At 42.8% G+C, this 27,609-nt stretch overlaps 2 protein-coding genes across 2 annotated transcripts in view; one reads left to right on the top strand and one right to left on the bottom strand.

Moving 5' to 3' along the window:
• Ube2r2 (ubiquitin conjugating enzyme E2 R2) overlaps positions 1-23,049 on the top strand; it is a 61,612-nt gene extending 38,563 nt beyond the window's left edge. Inside the window, exons 2-5 of the mRNA XM_051187555.1 lie at positions 253-339; positions 10,182-10,279; positions 20,678-20,812; positions 21,984-23,049. Coding sequence (XP_051043512.1) covers positions 253-339; positions 10,182-10,279; positions 20,678-20,812; positions 21,984-22,203 — 540 coding nt within the window. The 3' untranslated portion in view covers positions 22,204-23,049. The remainder of the gene's footprint in view (positions 1-252; positions 340-10,181; positions 10,280-20,677; positions 20,813-21,983) is intronic.
• A 2,575-nt stretch (positions 23,050-25,624) lies between these two features.
• Positions 25,625-27,609, bottom strand: part of Ubap2 (ubiquitin associated protein 2) — a 65,313-nt gene continuing 63,328 nt past the window's right edge. The window contains exons 25-29 of the mRNA XM_051187556.1: positions 27,251-27,350; positions 27,057-27,164; positions 26,871-26,938; positions 26,580-26,771; positions 25,625-26,492 (exon numbers count right to left, since the gene is read on the bottom strand). Of these exons, the coding sequence (XP_051043513.1) occupies positions 26,397-26,492; positions 26,580-26,771; positions 26,871-26,938; positions 27,057-27,164; positions 27,251-27,350 (564 nt within the window). The 3' untranslated portion in view covers positions 25,625-26,396. The remainder of the gene's footprint in view (positions 26,493-26,579; positions 26,772-26,870; positions 26,939-27,056; positions 27,165-27,250; positions 27,351-27,609) is intronic.

The following is a 27,609-nucleotide window of genomic DNA, read 5'->3' on the forward strand; positions in this document are numbered from 1 at the left end:
CACATTCCTGTGAGTTGAATTTTTATTCATAGAAATGGTAATATCTGTGAATCTGGGTAATTTAGCAAAGACAAATACTGGATGAGATAACTAAAAGAGCATTCTAGTAACCCAGTACTGTAGAAGACTTCTCAGTAGCCTCCTTCTTAGAAACAAAATGTGTTTTTTGGATATAATAGTGTGAACTATAGGCAAATGAATAACTTGTCTCATTTATTAGCATCATCTTGTTTTTTTTTTTTTTCTTTCCAGGCACATATTAAATTTCCTATTGACTACCCATATTCACCACCTACCTTCAGATTCTTGACCAAAATGTGGCACCCCAACATTTATGAGGTAAGAGATATCTATCATAATTTTCTTTGTGGACTTTGCAGATTAGTTCTTTAAAAAAGAGACTAGGGATTTACCAGTCAAGACCTGAGTTTGATGTCACACCAAAAAAAAAGTAGTTTGGGCTGGAGGATATAGCTTAGTGGTAGAGCATTTGTTTACCATGCACAAAGATCTAGGTTCAGTCACAACACCACACCCCACAGCCCCTAAAATAGACTGTATATTTCAGTAAATTGTGCTTTGCTGTAACCATAGAGAAATATTCATGATTTCATACTTACTCTGTAATATCTGGTTTAATTATTTAAAATCAAGGGTACTTTTATAATATATAGTAATTATATTCCATTTAAAGATAGGGACTTTAGGCCTATGCAGCTCATTGCTAAGATTGTAATGCATACATGTTAACGTTTGCATTAAAAAAAAAAAAATCTAGAAAAGTCATATAAATTTGTGTTCCTGTCCTCTAACTTTACAGCAAGGGTCACCTGTTGCTATGGTCAGAGACTCAGCTTTTTGGGGGGAGGATTTATCCTAATTACATTTGGACTGGCCTCCTTTCAGGAGTTACTGATGAGCATTTGAGAGCCTCTTGGTGGAGTAAATCCAAGGTGAGGTTCTTCTGTTGGACAAGTCAGTGTGCCTGCAGGGAGCATTTCTAGTAGAACTATTGGTTGAAACATGAAACATACTTAGCTTTGGGCTAAATTATGACAATGCTGGAGTAATGCATTAGCCTAGTAGAGCAGCCTTCTTATTTTTTCACAGTCACTATGTATGTATGTATGTATGTATGTATGTATGTATGTATGTATGTATATATGTTTGAGACCAGCTCTCATAATGTATCCAATTTGGAGTTCTTGGAGCCTCCCAAGTGGGGTTCCAGAGAGTCACAGTTTTTGTTTTTTTCCACATGGGACAAACACGATGAAAAGATGGTATGTGCTATCCTTTTCAGTAGCCTCCCACAATACTTTCTTTTAGTGTTTAACATAGTCTTAATGTTAAGAACAGCAGTGGAGGCTGGCAAGATGGCTCAGTGAGTAAAGGTACTTTCCACCAACTTGAGCCTGACAACTTGAATTTGATTTCTAGGCCCCATATGGTGGAAGGAGAGAACTGACTCTAAAGTAGTTCTCTGGTCTTTACACACACCATGGCACTTTCATCCCTCCATCCCCAATAAATACATACATGTCAACAAAAACAGTCAAAGATGGAGTCAGCATTGTGGCACATACCTTTAATCCCAAAGAGAGGCAAGTGGATCTCTGAGTTCAAGGATAGCTAGGGCTATACAGAGAGACCCTCTTTCAAAGAACTTTGATTATAATTTATTAAATAATTATCACCCAAAAGATTTGGGAATTTAATTATTTAAAAAACTACCATGTTTGTGAAACTAGTAAAGATGAAGGAGAAACTTGCAGATTAGAAGAAATTTATTAGTTGGGGCAGTTAAAAGTACATAAACCTGGTGGCGGCGGCGATGGTGTACATCTTTAATCCCAGCACTTGGGAGCCAGACAGGCAGATCTCTGTGAGTTCAAGGCCAGCCTGGTCTACAGAGTGAGTTCCAAACAGCCAGGCAGCCAGGACCATTATACAGAAAAACCCTGACAAAAAATCAAAATCTTTTTTTTTCAAAAGAGTGAATAGGATTTGAGTTGAGTTTCTGTCATTCTTGTCTAGCTCTCACAACCTACTGTAACTCCATCTCCTAGGATCTGACACATCTAGCCTCTGCAGGAATCTACATTTTCATGCATATACCCACCCCTACATTCATGCAATTAAAAATAAACCTTTAAATAATGTATATATATTTCAGGGCTTGAGGGGGGTCTGAAACAGTGTTTCTCTGTAGTTTTGGAGGCTGTCTTAGAACTCGCTCAGTAGACTGGGCTGGCCTCAAACTCAGATCTGCCTGCTTTTGCCTCCTGAGTGCTGAGACTAAAGGCACGTGCCACCAACCCCTGGCCTCCGGTTATATGTTTTAATGCACTCAGGAATATACAATTAGAATTCTGTTGTCTCATAAACACTATTGTGTTCATACAAATGATTACAGACTTTACAGATAGGATGACTCAAGTAAAACATTACTGTTGATTATCTTCCACCACCAAATTTAAAGTATGCAGGAGAGCCTAGTGTCATGGCACATACCTATAGTCTAACCCCAGAGAGGCTGAGCTCAGAAGCTAAAGGCTATCCTGGGGCTGAAACAAACCAGGTGTACGCTATATTGATAGTGGTTATATATAATTTTCAGGAGTTATATTTGAATCCTGGAACTGGCAAAATAATCTTTTGTTTACTCCCCATTTCCTCTACTTTCCTCGCTGCTTTTCTTCCCCATCGCCCGTCCCATTTGCTGACATGTCCAGTGTGCTGTGTCTGGTAATAAAACCATTGTCAGGTAGTGACATCAACAGCCAAGTACTTTAGAGAGCAAAACAATGGAGGCACATTTCTTTTCATTATTTACGTTCATTTTATTGGTTTTACTAAATTGAGTGATTTTCTTCTCTAGTAGATAGAATTGTCTATCTGTAAAACTTCTAATTTCTCTGAATATTAACTTTAATGATTTATCCTAATTAGGAATCAATTGGCAAAGCTAAAGATAATACATTAGGATTTATTGCACAGATTATATGTTTACTCTTATGCTCTTTTAAACTTGAGAGATTGTCTACTATTTCATTATTATTAAATTCATGTAAAATTTAAATACAGAATTTTAAAATTCTAAGGTTTGGTGTAATAATATGCTTTGCTTTCATTGTTCAAATGGTTTAGGCGCATTAAAAGCCATTTAAATCAGTTTTTTTTTTTTTTTTTTTTTTTTTTGAAATAGGGTTTTTGAGATAAGATCTTGCCATGTAGTTTAGATTAGCCATCTTCCCAAATATTGGGATTGTAGGCAGAAACTGTGATGCCCAGTTTTAATCAGTAGATTGACAAAAAATAACACCATTCTCATGGAGGGTTGTCATCTTTGCTATGATTCTGTTGTTGTGGTAAAATACCACAGCTTCAGGAGGAAAAGGTTATTTGGCTTGCATTTTCTAGATCACTGTCCATCAAGAGGGCTGAGGCAGGAACTGTTGCAGAGGCAGTGGACAGAGTCCGCCTTCTGGCTTGCTCAGCCTGCTTTCTTACACAGCACAATGGTGGTGCCACCCATATCCCCATCAATCAGTGATGAAGAAAATGCCCCAGATATATGTCTACAGATGAATTTGATAGCGGTTCCCTCTCCTCAGATGAGGAGAATGTCAAGTTGACATTAAAATTAGCACAGGTGAGAGGTAACAGACTCATTAATAGTTGGATTTCCACAAACAACAACAAAAAATGATTCTGGATTCCTACTTAATAAAAAAATTCTTCAAAAACTGCCAAGAAATATATCAAGAGGCAGGATTCCTGTGTTTGAGGCTACCTTGGTCTGTAAAGTTCTTTTAAAGAATTAACCTAATTGATAAGTAGCCAAAGTTAGCCACAAGTATGTATTTAAGAGACCATAGCAGGAAGATTACCAAAGCCTAGGGGTTTTGAGGCCAGACTGGGCAGCAATGGGTTGGAGAATATAAAGAACCTGCCAGTGAACTGAAATGCACATCAGACACAGTGTAGCTGTATTAGAATAACAAAAAATAAGAATTGGTAAGGCTGTGAAAAAGCTGGAATCGCCCTACTCTGCTGGTAACTCACAAAATGGTGCATGTGCTATTTGGAAACGCCCCATGGAGTTAGACACATGCCTCTCACATCTACCCTGCAATTCCCGTCTAAGGGAAAAGAGGCAAATACTCAACACAGCGTAAGCACACAAGTGTATAGAGCAGCACTGTTTACATACAACCCCATTGTCTACCAACAGAAACTATAGCACAAGCTCACCACATCCATGGAGTTGGCATAGTTTTCAAGCACCTGCTACAAGGTAGAGGGAACTCTGAAACATTCAACTGAGTGAAAGAAGTCAGAAAAAGGTTGCATATCGTATGACTCCATTTATATTAAAGGCTCAGAGTATATAAGGTGCTAAATCTAAAAGCAAGTTGGTAGTGACCGAAGACTGGGGAGATGAAGTAATGGGGGAAAACTAGTAAGTAGTATAGCATGAATAATAAAAACCCACAGATGGATATTGGGGTTCAAGTTGAAGGTCAGAAAAGCAAAACAGCCACCCACTAGAGAGCTCTTACCTCTATGAAATCTTCAGACTGAAAAGGCAATCCTATCTCCATGAATCATCATACTGAATTCCTCAGGGTCATGCCTCTAGTGCTGGGATTAATGGTGTGCTCAACCATTCGGCCTTTATGGCTAACTAGTGTGGCTGCTAGGATTAAAGGTGTGTGCCACCACTGCCTGACCTCTATGGCTGTGGCTAGCTTTGCATTCTGATCTTCAGGCAAGCTTTATTAGAGCATGAACAACATATCACTACCACAAAATAGAGAGCTTTTAAACTGATGTGATAGAAACTTGAAGTGTTAATTGCACAGTACTTTGAATGTACTAAAAACCACTGTTTTTTTTTTTGGTGGTGTTGAGGTCAAACCTAGAGCCTAAGGCATGCTAATACTGAGTTACACTTCCAACCAACATATTCCCTGGCATTTTGCTAACTTTTTGTTTGTTTGAGTTTATTTGAAACAGTTTTACTTTTGTAGCCTTGGCAGACAGATTTGTATCTCACTCTGCAAATTAGGTTAGCCAAAAATTTAGAGATACCCAACTGCTTTTGCTTTTCAAGTATTGGGATTATAGATATATGCTACCATGCCCAACCCTTCATACCAATATGTATTACCCAAAGTATGTGTGATCTCCCACTGGAGGGCGGTCATCTTCCCAGGCCCTGTGGTCTTAGAGGGGCCAACTGTTCCTTCTCAGCAGCTAACAACTGCTTGTTCCACAGCTGGGGTAGACTTGTATTCCTGGCTTTCTTCTCCATGTTATTTAACCTGGCTTGGGCTTGCACAGGTCTTGTGCGCACTATCACAACTGCTGCGGTTCATATGTGCAACTGCTCTGCTGTGTCCACCTCTGGCTCTGACACTTCCTGCCCTCTCTTTTACAATCATGTCTCCTTTAGGGGTGAGCACTCTACAGTCTCTCACTCTCTGCACCTTGGGCTGTTGTGGGTCTCTGTGTTGATTACCATCTACTACAATGGGAGCTTCTCAGATGAGGGCTGGGAGACATAAAGGAGCACAGAAAGCAGGCAGGACGGGAGGTCCTTAGGTAGGCCACAGGCTTACCTATGTTTCCAATTCTGTTTACAGCTATTTAATTAGATTGGGGGTTTTGGTCTTTTTAAAAACTAGGTCTTTGAATTCTTTTCTATTTCAACCATTTTGGTATCTTTGTATTTCCTCGTTGAAAAGTTGTAAGTTCCCTTGGCCCAAGAACAGTTTCTAGTGTAGGGAACAGTAGTTTCTAGGAGCCTGGCGTTGATGATGCACTCTTTTAATCTCAGCACTTGGGAGGCAGAGGCAGACGGATCTTTATGAATTCTAGTCTAGCCTGGTCTACAGAGCTAGTTCCAGGGCAGGCTGCAAAGCAATACAGAGAAACCCTGTCTTGAAATACAAAACAAAACAAACAAACAAACAAAACCCAAAACAAAACAAAAAAATAGTTTCTAGGCTAGCCAACACATTCATCTTAACTGTCAGAATTAGTCAGCTGGGCTTATTTTAGATGATCCTAATTTTGTTGGCAACATCTAAAGCATCATAATCAGGAACTAATTAAACATACACTTCTGTCTGTAAGGCCTTATCATGGTATTGACTTTAGCCACATCAATGTCATAGAGTTTCTTCACAACCTGTTTGATCTCTTGCTCGTCGGCCATGACATACGAAGTGAGCATGAGCACAAGTGTGTTGTCTTATATCTTCTTCATCGCTGACTCAGTGGTCGGGGGAATTGGATGATGGTGTAGTGGTCAAGCTTATCTCTTCCTTGACTCTCTTTCGAGGGTATTTGGGCTGCCTTCAGAGCCGCAGGGCTTGGGCCACTGGAAGGTGGGTGGCATCTTATTTTGTGGCTGTGGATGCCTTTCAGCATTGTTTTCTTGGCTTTCAAGACCTTTGCTTTGGCTGCAGCTTTGGGGACCCTATTGGTAAAAAGGTTGAATTTGCTGTCTTGTTCCATCATGCTGTGGTAATTTATTAAAATAGTAATAGAAAACAAGAGAAGTACCTAGGAATATCTTTTTATCATGCATTTTTTTTTTACTTTAGTTATTGTTATTTCTGGGTGCATATATGTAATTGGACTGAGGCTAGAGGTCAGTCTTGGGTGTCAGTCCTCAGGAGCCATCTACCTTATTTCTTTTGATGCAAGATCTCTCCCTGGAACTTGGAGCCTATAGGCTCTGCTGGCTGGCTAAGGAGTCCAGGGAAGCATGTCTACTGAGATTATAAGCCCGTTCCAATCCCAGCATGGTGCCAGGGATCCAGTTCGGGGGGGCCTTACACTTGTGCAGCAAACACTGCCAACTAAGCTGTTTCCCCAGCTCCTTCTCTAGTGTTTATAATGCTGATTTATTTCTCTACACAGAAACATGTCTAAATGTCCTTTAGGTTTATGGAATTATACTCATTATTAGAGACCTATGTAAAAGCCTCTTGTTTTTTTTCCTCCCATTCTACACAAATACAGTTTCTTACTGTGTTCTGCCTTTTACCTTTCTGTGGTATCCAATTACAATCTAGTTTTAGAATATACCATTTGATACTTATTTTCCTAAAAGTTTATTCTCTTAAAAATATTTATTTTTGCTGGGCATGTGGCAAATGCCTTTAATCCCAGCACTAGGGAGGCAGAGGCAGGTGGATCTATGAGTTTGAGGCCAACCTGGTCTACAGAGTAAGTTCCAGGACATCGAGGGCTACATAGAGAAACCCTGTCTCAGAGGGGGGGGAAAAAAAAAACCCACAGCAACAACAAATTAATTCTTTAAAGGTGGGGCTGGAGAGCGAGGCTCAATGGCTAAGTTAGCACACACTGCTTTTGCAGAGGACTCTCCCAAGTCAGACTGCTTATGACCACCTGTAACTCCGGATTCAGGTGGAATCTGGTTTTCTCAGGCACCTGCATTCATATGTATGTACAGACACATATACTTTGTGGGCTAGTTAGATACATGTGAGCTCGATAGAAGCTAGAGTCATCACAATGGAGGAAACCTCAATTGAGAAAATGCCTCCATAAGATTGTTCTGTAGGTAAGCCTGTAGGGCTTTTCCTTAATTGTGGGTGGTGCCTTTTGTGGCTGGTGGTCCTGGTTTCATAAGAAAGCAAGCTGAGCAAGCCAGTAAGCAGTTTCCCTCCACGGCCTCTGCATTAGCTCCTGCCTCCAGGTTCCTGCCCTGACTTCCTTCTGTGATGACAGTGATGTGGAAAAGTGAACAAAATAAACCCTTTCCTCCCCAAGTTGCACCTCCCCCACCCCCAAGACAGAGTTTCTCTTTGTAACAGTCCTTGCTGTCCTGGAACTCACTCTGTAGACCTGGCTGCCCTCACAGAGATCCTCCTGCCCCTGCCCCCCAAGTGCTGGAATTAAAGGCCTGCACCACACCACCCAGCTCCCAAGTTGGTTTTGATGATGACATTTTATCACAGCATTAGTAACCATAAGAAATATGTATACACTTTTAAAAAATTCTTCTCTCCTATAATACATTCAAACCAGTTTCCCCTCTCCGCACGCCTCCTACGACTTAAACATAATAATAACAAATTAAAGAAAACTAGCAAAAAAGTTTTTTTTTAATTAATTATTATATAGTGTTCTGTCTGCATATATGTCTGCATTTCGGAAGAGGGTACTGGATCTCAGTACAGATGTTTGTGATCCATGTGTGTTCTGGGAACTGAATCAGGACCTCTGGAAGAGCAGTCAGTGCTCTTAACCTCTGAGCTATCTCTCCAGTCCCCTCCCCCCCAATCTTAAATGCTTCACACTGGGTAGATGCCTCAATAGGCGGGAGGACCTGAGTTCATATCCCCAGGACTCCTGTAAAAAGCCAACTATGACAGTGCACACATTTGTAATTTCAGTGCTGTGTAGACAGAGTCAGGAGGATCCCTTGTGATTCCTAGACAAGCAGTATAGTTGAATAGCTAAGTGCTCAAAAAATAAGGTAGAGAGCAGTTGAGGAAATCATGTGATGACCACTGACTTTCACAACACGGTCACAAATATATTCATACCTGTAGATGAAGAATTGTTTTGTTATTTGAGACAGGCCTTCTCTGTGTAGCCCTGACTGTCCTGGAACTCAGTCTGTAAACCAGGCTGGCCTCAAACTCAAGAGTTCAGCTTCCTTTGAGGATTGAAAGTGTGTGCCATCACAGCCCCAGCACACAGAAGTTTTTAGAAGCTCTGTATTATAATTACATAAACATCTGTATAAGTTTTAAATTTGAATTATATATAATAATTTTGTACATTATATTATATATCTTAAGTTCAAAAATTTTTAACTCTTACCTCCCAGTTTTGATTCATAAAACAAACGACTTAGCTGGGCATGGTGGCACACACTCTTGAACTCAGCACTCAGGAGGGAGAGGCAAGCAGGTCTTTTTGAGTTGAAGCCAACATGGTATACAAAGTGAGTTTCAGGACAGCCAGCAGTGTTATACCATGAAATCCTGTCTCAAACAACAACTACAAAAATAAAGGGCAGCTTCAAAGCTACAGAGAAATCCTGTTTTGAAAACACAAACAAAATGATTTGTTGGCCCTCACCTTTAATCCAAGGACTCAGGAGGTAGAGGCAAGTAGATCTCTGAGTTTGAGGCCAGCCTGGTTCTACAGAGACCCAGGATAGTGAGGGCTACACAGAGAAACCCTGTCTCAAAATAAGAGCAGAAAAAAAAAAAAAAAAAAAAAAAAAGGTGGGGGGGAGGGTAGAAACAAACAAATGACAATTTTACTTAACCTTCTGTTTTCTATTGAATGTGTATCCATTTATATAAAATACTGTGTGGTATATTTAGGGCAGTCCATGTGGTATATTTGAAGTAATCTGTTGGATTAGTTCTTATGTTTATACAGCAAACTATAATAAGTACAGTAGTTAATTTTTAACAGTATATTCAATAATCATGTTTGTTTGCTTATGAAGGATGGTGCTGCAGGTACAACATATATCTTGGAGATTGGCCCAGATGTTTTTGTTTTGTTTTGTTTTGTTAAAGAAAGGGTACTACTTCTATGTAGCCTCACACTTGGAGTGATCCTCCAGTATCTGGTCTCATTGAGTGTTGGTATTATTGTAGGCATGTGCCACCAAACCTGGTCCAAGTAAATTTTTATATTATTTAATTAATTGTTCTTCAACTTGGAATTTGAACATGGAGAATTGCTTTTACCATAATAAAAAGAAACACAATTTTTAGCAAAAACTATGTGCCTTGTTCACTGCAATATTTTGTTTCTATTGTTGTTTGTTTTATTAAAGATAGGTTCTTACTGTGTAGCCCTAGCTGGTTTGGAATTTGCTGTGTAGACCAGGCTGGCTTCAGACTCACATATATTTGCTTGTCTCTGTTTACAAGTACTGAGATTTAAAAAAAAAAAAGAAGGTACCATCACACCTGGCCTTTATCACAGGTAGGTAGGGGTGTGTGTGTGTGTGTGTGTGTGTGTGTGTGTGTGTGTGTGTGTGTGTGTGTGTCTCCCAGGCTGTCCTTACACTTTTGCTTCCGTCTGAGTACTGCAGTTGTAGGTATATGTCACTACTTTGCTTATGTCAGTTTTTACATATTTACTGAATGTCATATTTTGTCTTGTAGAATGGAGATGTATGCATTTCAATTCTTCATCCGCCTGTAGATGACCCACAGAGTGGAGAACTGCCCTCTGAAAGGTGGAATCCTACTCAGAATGTGAGGTAAGTTGTTATATAAGAAATGATACTTTACCTCAACCTCACAAATACACAGGACTACTGTGTATTTGCTATCTTGTTTTGGGTGTGTGGGGTGTCTCATTCAGTTTGAAGCTGTGCAAAGAATCTTTCCTGTGTTTGATAACTTTCTCTCTAGCTAAAGCTTGAGGATGTGTTGTAAGGGTTTTGCTTCAAATGGGTTTCTTGATCAGAGGGCCAAGAAATGGTGCAAAAACCAGAAATTTATTGGGGGTGGGGTGAGAGACCACCCCTGAGCTGGGATGGGGGGATCAGGCTATGATGACACAGTGTGGGGGAAGTATTGAGCCTTCGAAAAGGGAAATATGAGACAGTGGTGGCAGTGGGTCACATTGGTCTTAGGTGACATTGATTGAAGGTAGGGTGTGAGTTGGGGAGTACCTGATCTGGAATGTGGGTGGGGTGATTATTGGTTGACTACCAAGTATGCCTGCAGTACTTTGAAGTGTTGACTCCCTGAGCAGTGGTGGTTGGGATTCTTGTTTCCCTCCATTGGGTTCTTTTTACATTAAAGTTTACTCTTCCTTAGACCCCATAAATTCTGTGTTTAAATTTTGTTGTTATTTTTTTACATGTATGTATTGATTTAGGGTTGTCTGTCATAGCTTAAGTGTTAAGGACAGAAATCAGAACTGAAGTTTTCTGTTCCCATCATGTAGATTCCAAGAACCCATCTCTGTTCATCAGTCTTGACAGCAACCTCCTTACTTACTAACCCATCTTGTGGACCTCACCTGGCTGTTTGTGAGGTATCTAGGTATGCCCAACTAGTTAGAATTTTGATGAAGTAAGAAACAAAGTTTTGAGCCCGGATCTCTGTGAGTTCGAGGCCAGCCTGGTTTACAGAGCAAGTTCCAGGACAAGCTCCAAAGCAATACAGAGAAACCCTGTCTCACCCCCCCCCAATAAAAAAATAATAAAAAAAGAAAGAAATATACCTTTGGCCAAGTGTGGTGGCGCACACCTTTAATCCCAGCACTCAGGAGGCAGAGGCAGAGGCAGGCGGATCTCTGAGTTTGAGACCAGCTTAGTTTTCATAGTACATGTGAAGCCAAGGCTACACAGTAAGGTCTTGTCTGGGTGGAAAAATTAAAAACAGCAAAGGTAGAGACTTTTGTTGCTTCTGTGAGATACAGTCTCTGTGTGTAACCCATGCTGGCCTTTGCTATTCTGTTAGGAGCCAGCTCTACTGGAATTCCCACAAATCCTGGGGATTGTTTATTAGACCTTGTCTCCCAGTGGATAGAGCTCATCCTTATGAGTGAGGCCTCATAAACTTCTCATCCTCCATCAGTAGCATCCATCCTCATGCTTACTACAAATTCTGCTCCCCTAGACTCTAACCCTGAGAGTTGTTCGCAGTCAGTAGAACTCACTTTTATAATGAAGGTCTCAGGTACTTGGCTATAGCAGGTTATCATGCAAAGAACTTACATGTAACTATCCCTGGCTGTTTATTGTGTTTAAATGTAGAAGAAAATTGAACTCCAGGATCAGTCTGACTGACCAAGTTCAGCTGTAATGGAGTTTTCATTCTTACCTTTGAGGCTCATTTTCCTGTCCACTGTGATACTGTAGATCAGGCTTATACTATAGGCGTTGAATCCACACATAGCAACCTGCCTCTGCACCTCAGTGCTGGTGTTAAGTTCTGTGTCACCACACTGGCCTATTTTTTCTTTTTAATAAGAAAAAATAAGAGAGTCTCAAAACTTGCTGTTGTTAGTTGAGGTTCCCTTTCAACTTCTGATCCTCTTCCCTCAGTCTCCTGAGTCCTGGGAGTTCAGGAATACAGCACCATGCATGGTTTTGTTGTTGATTCCTCTCCCTCCCCCCTTGAGAAGGGTTTCTCCGTAGCATTGGAGCCTGTCCTGGAACTCACTCTGTAGACCAGGCTGGCCTCGAACTCACAGAGATCCTCCTGCCTCTGCCTCCTGAGTGCTAGTGCTGGGATTAAAGGTGTGTGCTACTACCCGGCCTGTTGTTGATGTATAATACCTAGTTTAGATCTGTGGCTTGTTTGTAGTTTGGTACTCTCTGTAGTTCACGTATCCTCTAAGGTCTTAAAAACTACTCCCAGCCAGCTGGTATTGACACATGCCTTTAATCCCAGCACTCAGGAGGCAGAAACAGGCAAATCTCAGAGAAACCTTGTTTTAAAAAACCAAGAAAAAAAGAGAGGAAGGAAGAAAGAAAGAGCAAAAGAAAGAACGAACAAACTACTTCCAAAGATGAAATATGAGTCTGGTGTTTTATTTCTCAGGGTTGGGGGATGCCCTGGCCTGAGGATGAAGTCTCTAAGGAACTGCTCTTACTTCTTGTTAGAGGCTGAGTGTTGAATCAATGTTTCTGTTTCTCTACTCTGAGAAAGAAAGCCTGGAACAAGGTTTTTAGTCATTGCGTTCTTTCCTGGATGGTATATTCCTGCTATTAACCAGGAATTCAAGATAATTTGCTTGGGGTGGTTGTGGTGGCAAATACCTTTAATACCAGTTCTCAGGAGGTAGAGGTTGTGAGTTCAAGGCCAGCCCAGCCCAGCCCACCCCACATAATGAGTCATAAGGACTATGCAATAAGATCCTGTCTCAGTGGAAAGAAGAGCTCTTTCTCCTAACACAGAAGTGCTATTTATGCAGCTTTGTTTTGTTTGTGTCTTTGAGTCATATCTTAAGGTCCTTATAGGCAAGCTCAGTGTATAGCATTTGCTTTTTAACTGGCCACCTTCTTGGATCCTGTATCTCTATGCTCCATGTAGTTGATGCGTATTGCTTCAGCATAAGCTCTTCTCAGTTTGTGAAGTCTCTAGGGGTCATACAGGAAGACTTTTGTATCTCATCTGTTTGCATCATTTGGTTGTCTTTGAGATTAAAGTCAGGAAAGTGCCCCCTCATGACTTAAAACAATAGGGAATTTTTTTTTACTTCTTTTGTTTTTGTTATTTGTAGAGGCAGAGGTTTTTTTTTTTTTTTAAACAAAAACAAAAAACAAGGTTCACTGTGTAGCCCAATTGACCTCAATGGAGTCTTCCTGCCTCCATCTCCCGAGTGCTGGGATTACAGGCATACACCACCACATCTACATTGTTAAGGGGATTCTAAAGATAGTAAATTGCTAGGACTGTTTAAGGGTACCTATGATACTGCCATCTTACTGTGTAGCTCTGGCTGGCCAGGAACTTGCTCTGTATATCAGGTTTGCCTTGCATTTGCTGCTGGCTGCCTCTGCCTGCCAAATGCTCAACACTCATGATACACAAGGTAGATAGGGTCATCTTTTCTTTCACACCACTTTGCTGCTAGTTTTTCAGGGTTCAGTAGCTTGTCTGACTCGGGATTGGACTGAATCCAGCTTTAGGGTTGTAGTAGCAGGCCTGCAGTGAACTAGCATGAGGGGGTACATGTTATCAGTTTTAGCTGCTGCATGGCACTGACATTGTATTCTTGTGTGTTGGGGCTTCTCGTGCTCAGACCTGTGACTGTTCAGCACATTAGTGGGCACATTCATAAGGTAGAGTTGTGTGAAAGGCTCTTTGTTGCCTAAAGAATATAAAACCAGAGCTGAAGCTATACAGTTATAAGAGTTGATTAGAGCAGTAAGCAAGAAAAAGTCCAGTTTGCCATCCCTAAAGGGTGGGTGGCTAGCCTCCTTTCTGGAAGAAATCCAGAAACCCAGTGGACATTAGTGATGAGTGGTCCTTATGTCTGTTCCTAGTGGGAGAAACAACCTACCTTAGTTCGTGTTTTGGCTATAACTAAACTGAGACCAGGGAGTTTGTCACACCCTGCTTACAGTTTACAGCCATTTCTCTGAGATATATCTCCAGAACTACTTGTTAGCTCTCGTGTTTCCTGTAGGGTAGGAAAAGTGGTCTTGTTGGAGCCAGATGGATGGACCTAATCCAGCGTCCACAGTTGCATATAGAGTGAGTATCTTCTGTCTAGTCTTTTCTGCAGCCCGCTAGAAGGGTAAAAAGCCAGGGTCTTCATTGCTTTAGTAGCATAAAGGCAAATTGCTTGTAATATGTAAACCAGTTAAGTTACTGTATTTTTTTGCCACGTGTTGTGTTGCCCTGTTTTCCCAGTTAGAGCTGGATTCTTTCCTCTAGTGTTCTCTTTAAACATCTCTTCCATTTTGAAAACATGTAAAGGAGACAGAGCTTTAACTGGGTTAGCTTCTGGTGTTATTGGATGCTTTTTCAAAGAATCCCTTCTGATTAGCAGTGTCAGGGTTAGGGGAACCTAATATAAACAGTAGCAGCAGTATGTGGAATTTACTCCTGGCAAAAGAACCAAGTTATCCTAGGCCAATAAATCTTACCTACATATCTCTGTGTTAAGCTACGGTTTGTTTTTTAAGATTTACTTTTTATTATATATACAGCGTTCTGTTTGCATGGGTGCCTGCAGGCCAGAAGAGGGCACCAGATCTCATTATAGATGGTTGTGAGCCACCAAGTGGTTCCTGAGAATTGAACTCAGGACCTTTGGAAGAGCAGCTAGCTTAACCTCTGAGTCATCTCTCCAGCAGATTTATTTATTGCCAAGCGGTGGTGGCACACACCTTTAGATCACAGCACTCGAGAGGCAGAGGCAGGTGGATCTCTGCGTTTGAGACCAGCCTGGTCTACAAGAGTGAGTTCCAGGACAGCCTTCAAAACCACAGAGAAACCCACGTAGGCCAGAAGGGGGCACCAGATCTTATTATAGATGGTTGTAGATGGTTGTGAGCCACCATGTGTCCTTAACCTCTGAGCCATCTCTCCAGCCTCTAAACTTAGGTTTTTTAAGAACGAACTTTTTGCTTCTCAAATGCTGCCTGGGGGAATATATGTAGACTGGGGAAGGGGAAGAAAAATCAAGGCCAACTTGTCTCTTTATCTATCTTGGAGGTAAGGTCTCACTGTGTAGTTTTGGCTGGCTTGAATCTTGCTGTGTTCCTTAAACTCACAGAGATTTGCCTGTCTCTGCTTAAAAGTCTACAGTGCTACTGTAGCTACTGCTACACCATACCCAGGTGTTCTGAGAGACAAGGAGGGAGGGGGAAGGAGTGTGTATGTGTGTCAGATTTTAACTAGGGGAAAGTTTTCATTGAAAATTGCTTTGTATGACTCAGAACAGTCACGACAAAAGCTCTGTCCTTACTCCTGTTAGGAAAAAAGACTTCCTTGAATCAAACCTCTCTTCCCTGCTACTTCCCTTGTAATTTTTCCTCTGACTTATTTATTTGAGGCAGGGTCTCACTCTGTAGCTCAGGCTGACCTGCCTCTGCCCCAGGGGTGCTGAAATGACAGACTTGTACCACCCCGCCCAGTGAAGTGGCTTAGACAGGTGATGCTGAAAAGCAATTTGTTAAAAGATTCATTTTATTTTTAATTGTGTGTTTGCTTATGCATCTGTCCGTGTGTGTGTGTGTTTGTGCATCTGGCTGTGTATATGTGCACATGACTGACCGGGCCAGAGCCTTCAAACCCCCAGGAGCTGGAGTTAATAGGAAGTTTCAAGCAGCCCGAGGTGGTGATACCACATACCAAACTCTGCAAGGCCAGTGAACACTCTCCCAATCCCCAAAACAAATTTAAGAATTCCTTTTTTAAAATAGTTATTATTTTCTCATATACTACATCCCAGCTGCAAGTACCCCTCCCTCCACTCCTCCCAGTTCCCAGCCACCCCCTTCCATACCTGTTTCCCAGAAAATAGCAGGACTCCCAGGAACATCAACTAAATCCTGCACAATAAGATACAGTATGAATAGGCATAAACCCTCTTATCAGTGCTGGGTTCGGCAACCCAGTAGGAGGAGAAGGGTAGCAAGATCAGGCAAACGTCAGACACCCCCCAGTCCTGCTTTCAGGAGTAGTCATAACATACTTGCAGAGGACGTAGTACAGACCTATTCAGGCTCCATGATTGCCACTCATTCTCCGTGAGCCTCAATGAGCCCTGCTTAGTTGATTCTGCAGAGCTGTGATCTCTTAGTGTCCTTGATCCCTCTGGCTCTCACAGTTCGCCTCTCCCTCTTCTGTGAGGTTCCTCAAGCTCCAAGGGAAGAGAGAGAGACCTGATGGGAGACCTCCAACCTGGGCTCTCTCTGACTGTTGGTCTGTGTATTGGAGCAGGCACTGATTATGAATATAGCAGAATAACATTAGGAGTCATTTTTATTGACTTCTTTTTTTCTCCCGGTCATGTTTGGTTTTATCTCTGGCTATCCAGCCTCAGGTTCCTGGCCATCTAGGCAGTGTTGGGCATGGGCTCCCTCTCGTAGTGTGGGCTTAAATTAGATCAGTCATTGGCCACTCCCACAAGCTCTGTACCTACATTACCCCCAGCACATCTTATAGGCAGGACAGATTGTAGGTCAAAGGTTTTGTGTCAGGGTTAGGATCTCCGTCCTACCATGAGAATCCTTGCCTGCTTGCAGAAGACAGCTGGTTCAGGCTCTGTGCCCTCCATTACTAGGAGTCTTCATTAGGGTCACCTTCATAGATTCCAGGGTGTTTCCCTGTACTAGTTTCCACATCACTCCCTAAATGCCCTACAATTACAGTCACTTCTCCCTGTACTCTTTCCCTCCATCCCTTCCCCTCACCTGATCCCTCTATTCCTCCCCCCCCCCCACACACACACACACACTCCACCTGCAAAACTCTATTTCCATTTCCCAGGAAGGTCTATGCCCTCCCCCAGCTCCCCTTGTTACTTAGCCTCTCCTGGTTTGTGGATCGTATCATGATTAACCTTTACAGCTAATACCACTTAAAGTGAGAACATACTATGTTTGTCTTTCTGGGTCTGGTTACTTCACTCAAGATGATTTATTTTTAACGGTTGGGTAATACTCCATTGTGAAAATATACCACATTTCTGTACTCTTTTTTTTTCAGTTGAGGAACACCTGGGTTGTTTCCAGTTTCTAGCTAGTACTAATTAAACAATATAGTTGAGCAAGAGTGCTTGTGGTAGGATGGAGTGTCCTATGATATATGCCCAGGAGTGGTATAGCTGGGTCCTGAGAAAGATGGAGGTAGATTTTTGAGGAACCACCATATTGATTTCCATAACAGCTGTACAAGCTTGCACTCCCACCAGCAATGGAGGAATGTTCCTCTCCAGCATGAGCTGGTGTTGTGTATATATGTGTGTATACATATATACACATACACATATATATGTGTGTATATACACATACATACACACATATACATACATACATATGTAAATCTCCTCTGTCAGATGTGGAGTTGGCAAAAATATTTTACCATTCTGTAGCCTGACATTTGGTCCTGTTGACTGTGTCCTTTGCTTTTCAGTTTCATGAGGTCCCATTTATTTATCGTTGATCTTAGTGTCTGCACTGTTGGTGCAGGAAGTCTGCTCAGGAGACTCCTTCAAGGGTTTCACTTTCTCCTCTGACAGTCACAGTGTAACTGGATTTATATTGAGGTCTTTGATCTTCTTGGACTTGAGTTTTGTGCATGGTGATAGATATAGTCTATTTTCATTCTTCTCCACACAGGCATCCAGTCAGACCAGCACCATTGTTTATAAAGATGCTTCCTTTTTTTCCATTGTATATTTCTGGCTTCTTTATTTAAAAAAAAAAAAAAAATCAGGTGCCCATAGGTGTGTGGATTAATTTCTGGGTCTTCTATTTGATTCCATTGATCAACATGTTTTTTTTTTTTTTTTGTACTAATACCATAAAGATGTACAGATTAAGATATAGGGGATGAGAATAGATATGGATTATATATTTTATTCTGGGAGAAGTCATTTACACGGAGAAGCTAATGACCTGTAAGTCCCCACTTCCAGGATCCACACTCAGGGTGTTCTCTGTGACCTGGCTGGAACCAAGAGAGAGCAAGCCAGTCCTGGACCCCAGACCAAGTACCTATGCACCTGTGACCATGCCTAACAAGCATGGTCTGTGCCACAGGCGTGGCTGGGTGTATCTCTCACTACAATACCATGCTGTTTTTATTATTATAGCTCTGTAGTAGAGCTTAAAATCAGGGACAGTAATACCTTTAGAGGTTCTTTTATTGTTCTGGATTATTTTAGCTCTCCTGGTATTCTCTCAAGGTATATAAAGAATTGTGTTAGAATTTTGATGGTGATTTCGTTGAATCTGTGGAATGCTTTTGGTAGGATGGCCATTTTTACTATGTTAATCCTACCCTATCATGAGCATGGGATATTTTTTCATCTTCTGATATCTTCTCCAGCCTCTTCAGTGACTTGAAATTTTTTTATCAGACAAGCCTTAAAGTTGCCTGGTTAGAGTAATCCCAAGATATTTTATATTATTTGTGGCTATTGCGAATGGTATTGTTTCCTTGATTTCTTTCTCAGTCTGTCATTTTGTGTAGGAGGGTTACTGATTTTTCTTTCTTTCTTTCTTTTTTTTTTTTTTTTTTTTTGAGTTAGTCTGGTATCCAGCTACTTTACTGAAGGTGTTTATCAACCTTAGGAGTACCTGGTATATTTTTTTTTGGGGGGGGGGGGAGAGTCACTTACATTTACTGTAATTATCTGCAAATAATGATACTTTGTCTTCTTTCCAATTTGTATTCCCTTGACCTCATTCAGTTGGCGTTTGCCCTATATTGACCAGAGAGAGAGTGGAGATCCTTGTCTTGTTTTTGATTTTACTGGAATTTCTTTGAGTTTCTCTCCACTTAATTTGATGTTGGCTGTTGGCTTGCTGAATATTGCTTTCATTATATTTAGGTATGTCTCTTGTATTCCTGATCTTTCCAAGACCTTTATTGTGAAGGTGTGTTGGATTTTGTCAAAGGCTGTTTCAGCATCTAATGAGATGAGCATGTGCTTTTTTTTTCTTTCAGTTTTGTTTATATAGTGGATTGCATTAACTGATGTTTGTATGTTGAGCCATCTCTGGGATAAAGGCTACTTGGTCATGCTGGATGATCTTTTTGATGTGTTCTTGGATTTAGTTTGTAAAGTTTTTGTTGTTTTGTTAGTTATTAGAATGGCTATACCAGCTTGCTTCTTAGGTCCATTTGGTTGGAAAATCTTTTTCCAATCCTTTCCTCTGAGGTAATGCCAATATTTGATGTTGAGGTGTGTTTCTTGCATGCAGCAGAAGGATGGATTTTGTTTTTTAATCCATTCTGTTAGCCTGTGTCTTTTTACTGGGGAATTGAGTCATTGGTATTGAGAGAGATCAATGACCAGTGACTGATAGTTCCTGTTATTTTGTTGTTGTTGGTGGTGGTGTTGTGTGCATGTTTCTTTTGGCCTGAGATTCTTCCATCTCTTGTATTTCGTTGTTGAAGCTTGCTTGCCTTTGTAGTTCCTGTTCACTTACTTAGAATTTTCATTCCAGAATTCCCTCATTTTAGGTTTTCTTTGTGGCTTCGATTTCCATTTTCTGGTCTTGAACAGACCTTGTTTCCTTCAACTTTTTATTTCTTTAAAGAATCTATTCATTTCTTCTTCAAGGACTTCTGCCATCTTCATAAACTTGGTTTTAAGAAAGTTTTCTTGTATTTCAGCTGTGTTGGAATATGCATGGCTTTCTGTGGTAGGATAGCTGGGTTCTGTGATGCCATATTACCCTGGCTGTTAAGGTGCTCTTGCACTGGCATCTAGGCTTCTGGGATTGGGGTGATAAGAGGTCCAGGTGCTGATTTCTGAGTTTGTCTTTGTTGAATGGGTATTTTATTCCTCGGTTTGTTTCCTCTCTGTTCTTCTGGTCTGTGTGGTGTGGACTGTGGTTGAGCAGGGGTCTCCCCCTGAGTTGGGGACTGTACTTCTGGTGGCCAGTGTGGTCTCTTCTGGAGCAGGGTGTCTCCTCGAGTTGGGGGCTGGTGGTCTGATCCAGGAGGGTGTCTCTGAGTTTTGGGCTGGGACCAGGGGATGAGGAAGGGGGGGGGGGAGAGGGGAATGTTGGGAATAGTGTCTTGGTTTGGGGACATTGAGAGTCAGGAAGGTCTGCTGTCAGGCTGCCTACCTGGAGTTTTGGCAGCCAGAGTAAATGGCTTCTGGTCCTAAGAATTATTTAAAATCCTATTTACTGTGGGTGAATGTCTGACATCGAAGCAAAAGTATGAGGGCAGCTTGTAGCAGTTGGTCATCTTCTTCTCATGTTCATTCCTGTTGTCAAAGGCGGGTCATCAGGCTTGGTGGCAAAGCACCTTTACCTGCTGGAGAATCTCACAGACCCCCAAACAAAACCGTATCGCTTTTCATAAGCCTCACATTTGTATCAGATATTAAGGGAGAAAGACTTCAACCAAACTTCTCTCACATTCCGCGCAGTCCCCCTCTCAAAAACAAACTGTACTTTGTGAACATAGGTTTTCATGGTGGATTCTTGTCTCCTCCTTTTCAGGACTATCCTCTTAAGTGTAATCTCACTGCTTAATGAGCCCAACACCTTTTCTCCAGCCAATGTGGACGCTTCAGTTATGTTCAGGAAATGGAGGGACAGTAAAGGAAAAGACAAGGAATACGCCGAGATTATTAGGTGAGTCAAACCACGTGCGCTCTGGAACTCTAGAGTTCACATTCAAACCTCAGTATCTTGTTACTTTAAAACAATGTCTGATTTATGAAGTAGGAACCTAATGAACTCTGCTCTTAAAAGAGAATCCATTACAGAAACAAAAACACAACAAAAAACAAACTCACTCAAATGCAGTGCAAACTCTGGTGGGTTTGTCTTGGGGTGGGGGTGGGGGCTCTTCAAACCAGGCTAGCCTTGAACACAGAGATTCAGCCTCTGCCTCCCTAGTACTGAGAATACAGTGTACATCACTGTGAGCTGCTTGTTTTTAGTGGTCAGCCACTGAGATGAGTATTTCATATCATGAATTGAAGGTGATTAATGTAAATGGTAAAGACCTATAGAAGCTATAGAAACATCCCATGTGCAAAGCCTGCCAACAAACTAAGTTTCCGGGAAGTGGTCTTATGTTTCAGTTTCCCCTCATCCATTCTGATGACTTTGGGTTTTGTACTTTTGGAAAGAAACTATCCTCCACTTGATAATCGACATTTACTGCACATCTATTAATATGCCAGGCCATAGAGAAGACTGAGGCGGACATGGCATCTGCTCTAGTGAAGCTCATATTCCGATAGGTAGAAAGTGGATGTGCGAAGGTGTGACTGCCAGAAGCGCTTGTCCAGCTTGTGAATATCTAGACTTGATCCCCAGCACTTAATGACATGGGGGAACCTAGCAGCCAAGGCGCTAAAAACATGCTGGGTCCCAGCACCCCTCTCTCTCAAGCCGACCCTGAGTTCAGTAACCACACAAAAAGCCAGCAGTGAACATGCAGGAGATGGGCTGTGGGTTAGCTAACCTGATGCGGTGCCGCCAGCGGTGAACAAGGCTGAAGTGTTAACAAATTAAACAAGGAGCCTCTGCGGTGGTACCTGAGGGTTGAGAGCCTTGGTGTCATGCAGCCCAAGCTGTCTGTTCTACCCGGGGTTTGGAAAGCGAGTGACGAAAATCTTGGTTACTGTCAGTTACAAGTCTGTCTTTTAAAACAAAGGGTTAAGCCAAATATGATGGCTTTTTCTTATAATCCCAGCATGAGGAGATTTAATGGGAAGAAGATTAGAGTTGAAGGCCAGTTGGGTTAGTGAAACTCTCCCAAAACAAAACACATTTTGTTATCCCGTTTTTTCAGGAAACAGGTCTCGGCCACTAAGGCTGAAGCCGAAAAGGATGGAGTGAAGGTCCCCACAACCCTGGCAGAATACTGCATCAAAACTAAAGTGCCTTCCAATGACAACAGCTCAGATTTGCTTTATGACGACTTGTATGACGACGACATTGATGATGAAGATGAGGAGGAAGAAGATGCCGACTGTTATGATGATGATGATTCTGGGAATGAGGAGTCGTGACATGTTCCTTCAGTACCCCTGTACTGCCCTGACGTCTCAGGCCAAAGGGAGGGAGCAAGTGGGGATCTATGGTGGCCCCTGAGCGAAAACTTACTCATGGGGTGGGGAGACACACACAGCCCCTGCTGACTCCCCTGTGGATCTCAGTTTGCTCCTTTTTATGGACTTTTACTGGAGAGAAAGTACCCTCCACAGAATGTCTGAATCCTTGCATTCTTTGCCCTTCCATCACTGTATTGATTCTTTTTAAACAGACAGACAGACAGCCACCACCCTTCAAACTCCCACCTCACTTCATCTCTGCAGAATGTTCACAGCAAAACACGTTTGTCCGTTGTTAGATTCTTGAGGAATTAGTCTGTCTAAGACATCAATGTGTTTAAAGCTGGGAACCCACTGGGGGTCCACAAGTGCTGCATATATCGGGTAGCAAAAGAAAATGGGGGAAAAAAAAACAAAACCAAAAAAAAAAAAAAAAAAAAAAAAAAAAAAAAAAAAAAAAAAAAACAAAACAAACAAAAAAAAACACAAAAATCCACAAAACAAACTTAAAAAAAAAAAAAGGCCAATTTGCCAAGGTTTAGCTGCTCCTTCCATTAGTGCGTGTGCATTTGTTCAGCCCCGTGGTGGTGAATTTGTTTCTTTCCCTTCCTGAGGCTGGGATGCGGTGGGCATCAGGGACTTCCTTACTCTTGCTAAGCCTGATGAATGTGCTGCTTCTGCCTCTGTGAGTGACATCATCCCAACATGGAGGCTACAGCTACTCTGAGGAGAGAAATCAGATTTTGTTTTTTGGAATCGATTGGGATCTAAAGCCTGAAATAAATATTCATACTTTACATAGAACTGAGCACTCGGTTGCTATTTATTTTAAAGCTAGGGTACCTTTTTTCTACCATAAAGTGGGGCAAAGGGGGTGGGGAGTGGAGGTTTAGTGTGTGTGTATATTTTAATTATGAAAACGAAGAATTAAAGTTATACCAGCTTTGGTTGAAGTTTGCTGATGGGGAAGAGTGAAATTTACTTATGGCCACTGTTGGGAGAGGAAACATCTTAGATACTCTCACCCAAGGCTATTTTTGTTAATTTAAGTAGCCACTTTTAATTATTCAGTATTAATCCTAGGTTCATGTGTTAAGATTGTGGTTTCTATTGAGCTGCTTATACTGCTAGTGGTAATTTTGGAAGTGTGAGACTTGGGACTGGTTATTTTCCTCATTGGATATGATCTGGACAGTTTTCTCCTTTCAGTGTACTTTGGCCATGGAGTGCAAGCAGAAATTGTTCCTGGAGCTTCCCCTAGGCTTCTGTTTTGGTAGTGCCCCAGGTGACTGAGCTCCTACAGCCTTTATCATAGGGACTTCAGCAAGCTTCTATGATGTAAAACCAACTTTCAGAAAGATAGGATGCTAAGCTCCTTGTGTGCCAGTGTCACTACTAATCTTCAGACTACAGCCCTGAAAGAACCAAAGGGCAGACAGGAATTGGAGAGGATGGATCTCCTGCCATGGCTCCTCCTCCTGTTCTGATCTCAGGGTTTTCATTCACTCTTCCTCTACAGTTTGGTTTGTTACTAAATGAGCGTGTTTAGTCTGGTCCTGAAGTGTCTATGAAATTAATGTCCACAGGGCCAGGGCTGTACCTGAGTCTAGTGATTGAGGAAACACAGCTGCTGTGCTGGGTAGGACAATTTAGGACAACTGTAAAAACTTCCAGAGGGAGTCCCCTTCAGTGCTCCCTGGAAGCCTGCACACCTGGAGCCACACACCCCCACCCCCATCCCCAGAAAGTTTACAGCTAGTAGTTTGGTCTTACTCTTGGCGCCCTAAACAAGCCTTTCGTGAAAAAAACATCTCACCTCACTCCTGGGCATGCTAGGTACCTTGGAATTGTGGGAGGTGCCCTGCTGACCTGTGTTGCATGTTGACTCTAACCAGAGAGGGAAGTGGAGGTGGCCATCTCAGCCTTTGTTGACATTACTGTTGAAGGCCAGCTTTGCATTTGATGGGAGCTCAATCAGTTCCAAAGGCTGTGTTGACTTGCTAGCAGGCAGACACTGGCTTTTACACCGACTAACTGACAATTGGTGGTCTCTGAGGACTGAGTGTTTTTACTTTTGGGGGTAGATGGAGGTCTCTGCTGCAGGTAGAACTTAAGTACAGGTGCTTATTTGGCATGAAAAGAACAAGTGTGTGGAGAAAGTATGCACTATCGTGATTGTTGTTGCTCCAGTCTGCTCACTTCTGTTATCATTCCAGAATTCTGTCAGCCTTGCTCTGCTTTTGTAGTCCCTTCTTTCCTCCCTCCTGCCCCGATACACAAGGTTTACATTTACAACTGAAGACTCAGATGCAATTTTCAACTGAAACCAGCGGACACATCTGACTTTAATAGTTTTCTTAGCTATTAGTTAGCTATTAGTTTTTCAGTTTTAACTTATGAGAAAGGTTTATCCAGTGCATTTTGTGTTGACTTCCCCTTTAGTAATTTGTCTTTTTCTGCCCATCTGTCTACTAATAAAAATGTGAAATAAAATATACCTGTATTGCTACTTCCCCATGGGTGATCCCCTACCCACCCACCCTCCGGTATACCTCACTGTGGATAGTTAAATCGCTAAGACCACTCACTACGGGTGCCCCACTGCCGCCTTGAAGTCAAGGCCACTTGTTCAACTTGCCTGAAGGGTGTTACTATCCCTGGGCAAGCCTTTTGTTTCATTGTCACAACAGCAATCAAGCAGCACCTGTTCAGTCCCCTGACTCATGAGGCCGAGGACTGCCACAGGAGACAAAACATGAATGTAGCAGAAACAGTTCCTGCCTCAGTTGGTCTGATGGATGACCACTGTAGATGTCAGTCATTGTGATCTGCAAACGATGGTGGATCCTGTTGAAATAGATGTGGCCCACTTCAAAAGCACCAACCCTGACTCTGCCTGGGTCCTGGGATTCCCTGGGCACATAAGAGCATTTTGAATAAGCTCCTTTTATTTTACTGAGCCTGATATGAAACAGTGGTGCGGGGTTGAAATGAGCTGTGACTTCAGGATACTGAGCATTGACTGACTCAACAGTTAACCTCTCCCATCACTGCCTGTGACAGTGAGTGAAAGCAAAGGACTGACACACAGCTCTCAGGCCTGGAGCCCCCCGCACTTGGCTGCTTCCCTCTGGATCTTTAGTCAGTTGGGGTTTGGACAGCACTACCCCGGCACTTCTGCTATATGGACCATATAACTAACGGTGGCCCCCGGTCCCAAGTTTTACTGAAAGGTAGCCAGAAAAGCCACACTAGCTTTTCATGGGCACAGCCTAGGGGCCTGAAGAGAAAGGTCAAAAAGCAACTCAAACGGCCATCCCTATGAGATCCGGTGACTCTCCCAAGCCATCCTTAGTTACAGAACACAGAGACCCAGCATGCTCTCAAGAACTTTATTAGGTGGAATTTGGGTGAGAGAAAACCCTGAAACAGTTGCCCACCTGGTTCAGGACAACTGGTATAGAGGAGCCTTTGTTTGGAGACAGGCTTTCACTGAGATGGAAGCAGAGCTTTGATTTCTTTACAAGGGAGCTGGCTAGCTGAACATCTCTGAGACCCGATCAAATCCTTTAAGTGGTTGGTCAAAGGCAGAACCACACCAAAAGCGGAAGGCCCTGCTGTGCAGGCAGACAGGTGTATGCTGGACAGGGGTCATCTCTGCTATTCCCAGATCAAGATTTGTTAAAAGAAGGACCGTGACAAATGACAAAAGGGTCAGTTTCTCAACAAGTATGAAGTAATTACAGAGGGAGGAAACAATGTTTCACAGGGAGTGACATAAAGAAAAGTCGTGATTCTTCATTGGTACCTGACCCCAACCCCCAAGCCACCACCCATCCCTTCAGCAGCACACCAAGCAGCCCAGGGAGCCACATGGAGGCCTGAAGGCAGAAGGGGTGGGGCAGGGCATACTGGGCGACTGTGAGGATGTCCAGATGGGGAGAGCACACCCCAGCTCCGCCAGACTTCTATCACATTTACATATACATATATAAATACACTACATACAATAGTGAGTCTGGGAGGCAGGCTTCCCACAGAGGCTCAGCAGACAGAGTTGTCTCAGAATTCTAGGAAAGGGCACCAGGCTCCCAGAAATGTGTTCCATGTGTTCTCTCCTGCACAAGAGCCCACTTTCTTTTTTTCAGGGTCTAGTTTGTCCAGTATGGAGAGTTGCCATAGGTGGGTTTGGAGGCTTGAGACTTGGGCTGCAGGGAGCTGGGCTGGCTGCGCTGACCCGAGCCACTCTGAGGAAGAAGAGGAGAAAAGGCTATAAAGGCTGGCACACAACCTTAGGCCCATGGCAGGGAGGCAGCCTCCATCACTGCGCTCACCGGGGTGTCTTGTGGTAGATGATGGTGCAGCAGCTGGGAGTGAGGCTGCTGGTGGGCAGGCATGATATGCAGGAACGGTGCGGGCGCATAACCAGGGGCTGCTCCAGGGGCCAGAGGCCCAGTGGAGCCCAAGGCAGAGGGCAGGTTGAAAGGTGGGGGTGTCCCTGCATGAAATCCCTGCTTGTCAAACGTCTGTAGGACAAAGATTATACAATGAGAAGGCCAGTTTGAATTGTACGCTTCAAACCCCTCCCCCCCCCCAACTACCTGCCCACCTTTATACAGCCTCACCTGTGTCTTGTTGTAGACAGAACTAGTCATATCCGGTAGGCCAGTGGTGCCTGAAGACACTGATACTCCTAGGACAAAAAACAGTTGTTCCTCTCAGCATTCAGTCCTGGTCCCAGAGACCCCGGGGTAGCCCTGCCTCAGACAGCCAGATAGGAGACAACTCTCCAGGTGAGGAGTTGACACTACCTTTGCCAGGCCCAGATCCAGCCGGCTTGTTTGGTGCCTGCGATGATCCACCATAGCCACCCTTGGTGTAGTCTCCAGCCGCTGTCCCCTGGGTCAAATCATCATAACCTAGCATGGCAGGGTACGAGAGGCATGTGTGGGCTAAAGCAAGTTTGTCCCACCCTGTCCCCTCAGGACAGAGTGTATGCCCTTACCTGTGCTGTAAGTGTGTTGCCCATACCCACTGGCCTGCTGAAAAGGGGTAGGGGGAGTGCTGAGGGTCACACCATGCTGCTTTGCCGAGGTTGGCGGGACCTAGTGGGACAAGCAGGTGAGGTTTGAGTATAAAAATAAGGCAAGGAGATCAGGCAGCCTCAGCCGGAGCCGGAGCCTCCAGCAAAACCAAGCCACAACCAAGGTAACCAGTCTTTTCATGAGTGCAATCCATTATGAATCTAAATAAAAGCAGCTGGGGAATGAAATCAGAACCCTGAGCAATCCTCAAGGCCAGATGTAACTGACAGATGCTGCAAAATATGTCCAGGGTTTCAACCTTAGAGGAACCCACAGACCA

Source organism: Phodopus roborovskii, unplaced genomic scaffold (assembly GCF_943737965.1).
Source record: "Phodopus roborovskii unplaced genomic scaffold, PHOROB, whole genome shotgun sequence".
In the NCBI taxonomy this organism is placed as follows: domain Eukaryota; kingdom Metazoa; phylum Chordata; class Mammalia; order Rodentia; family Cricetidae; genus Phodopus; species Phodopus roborovskii.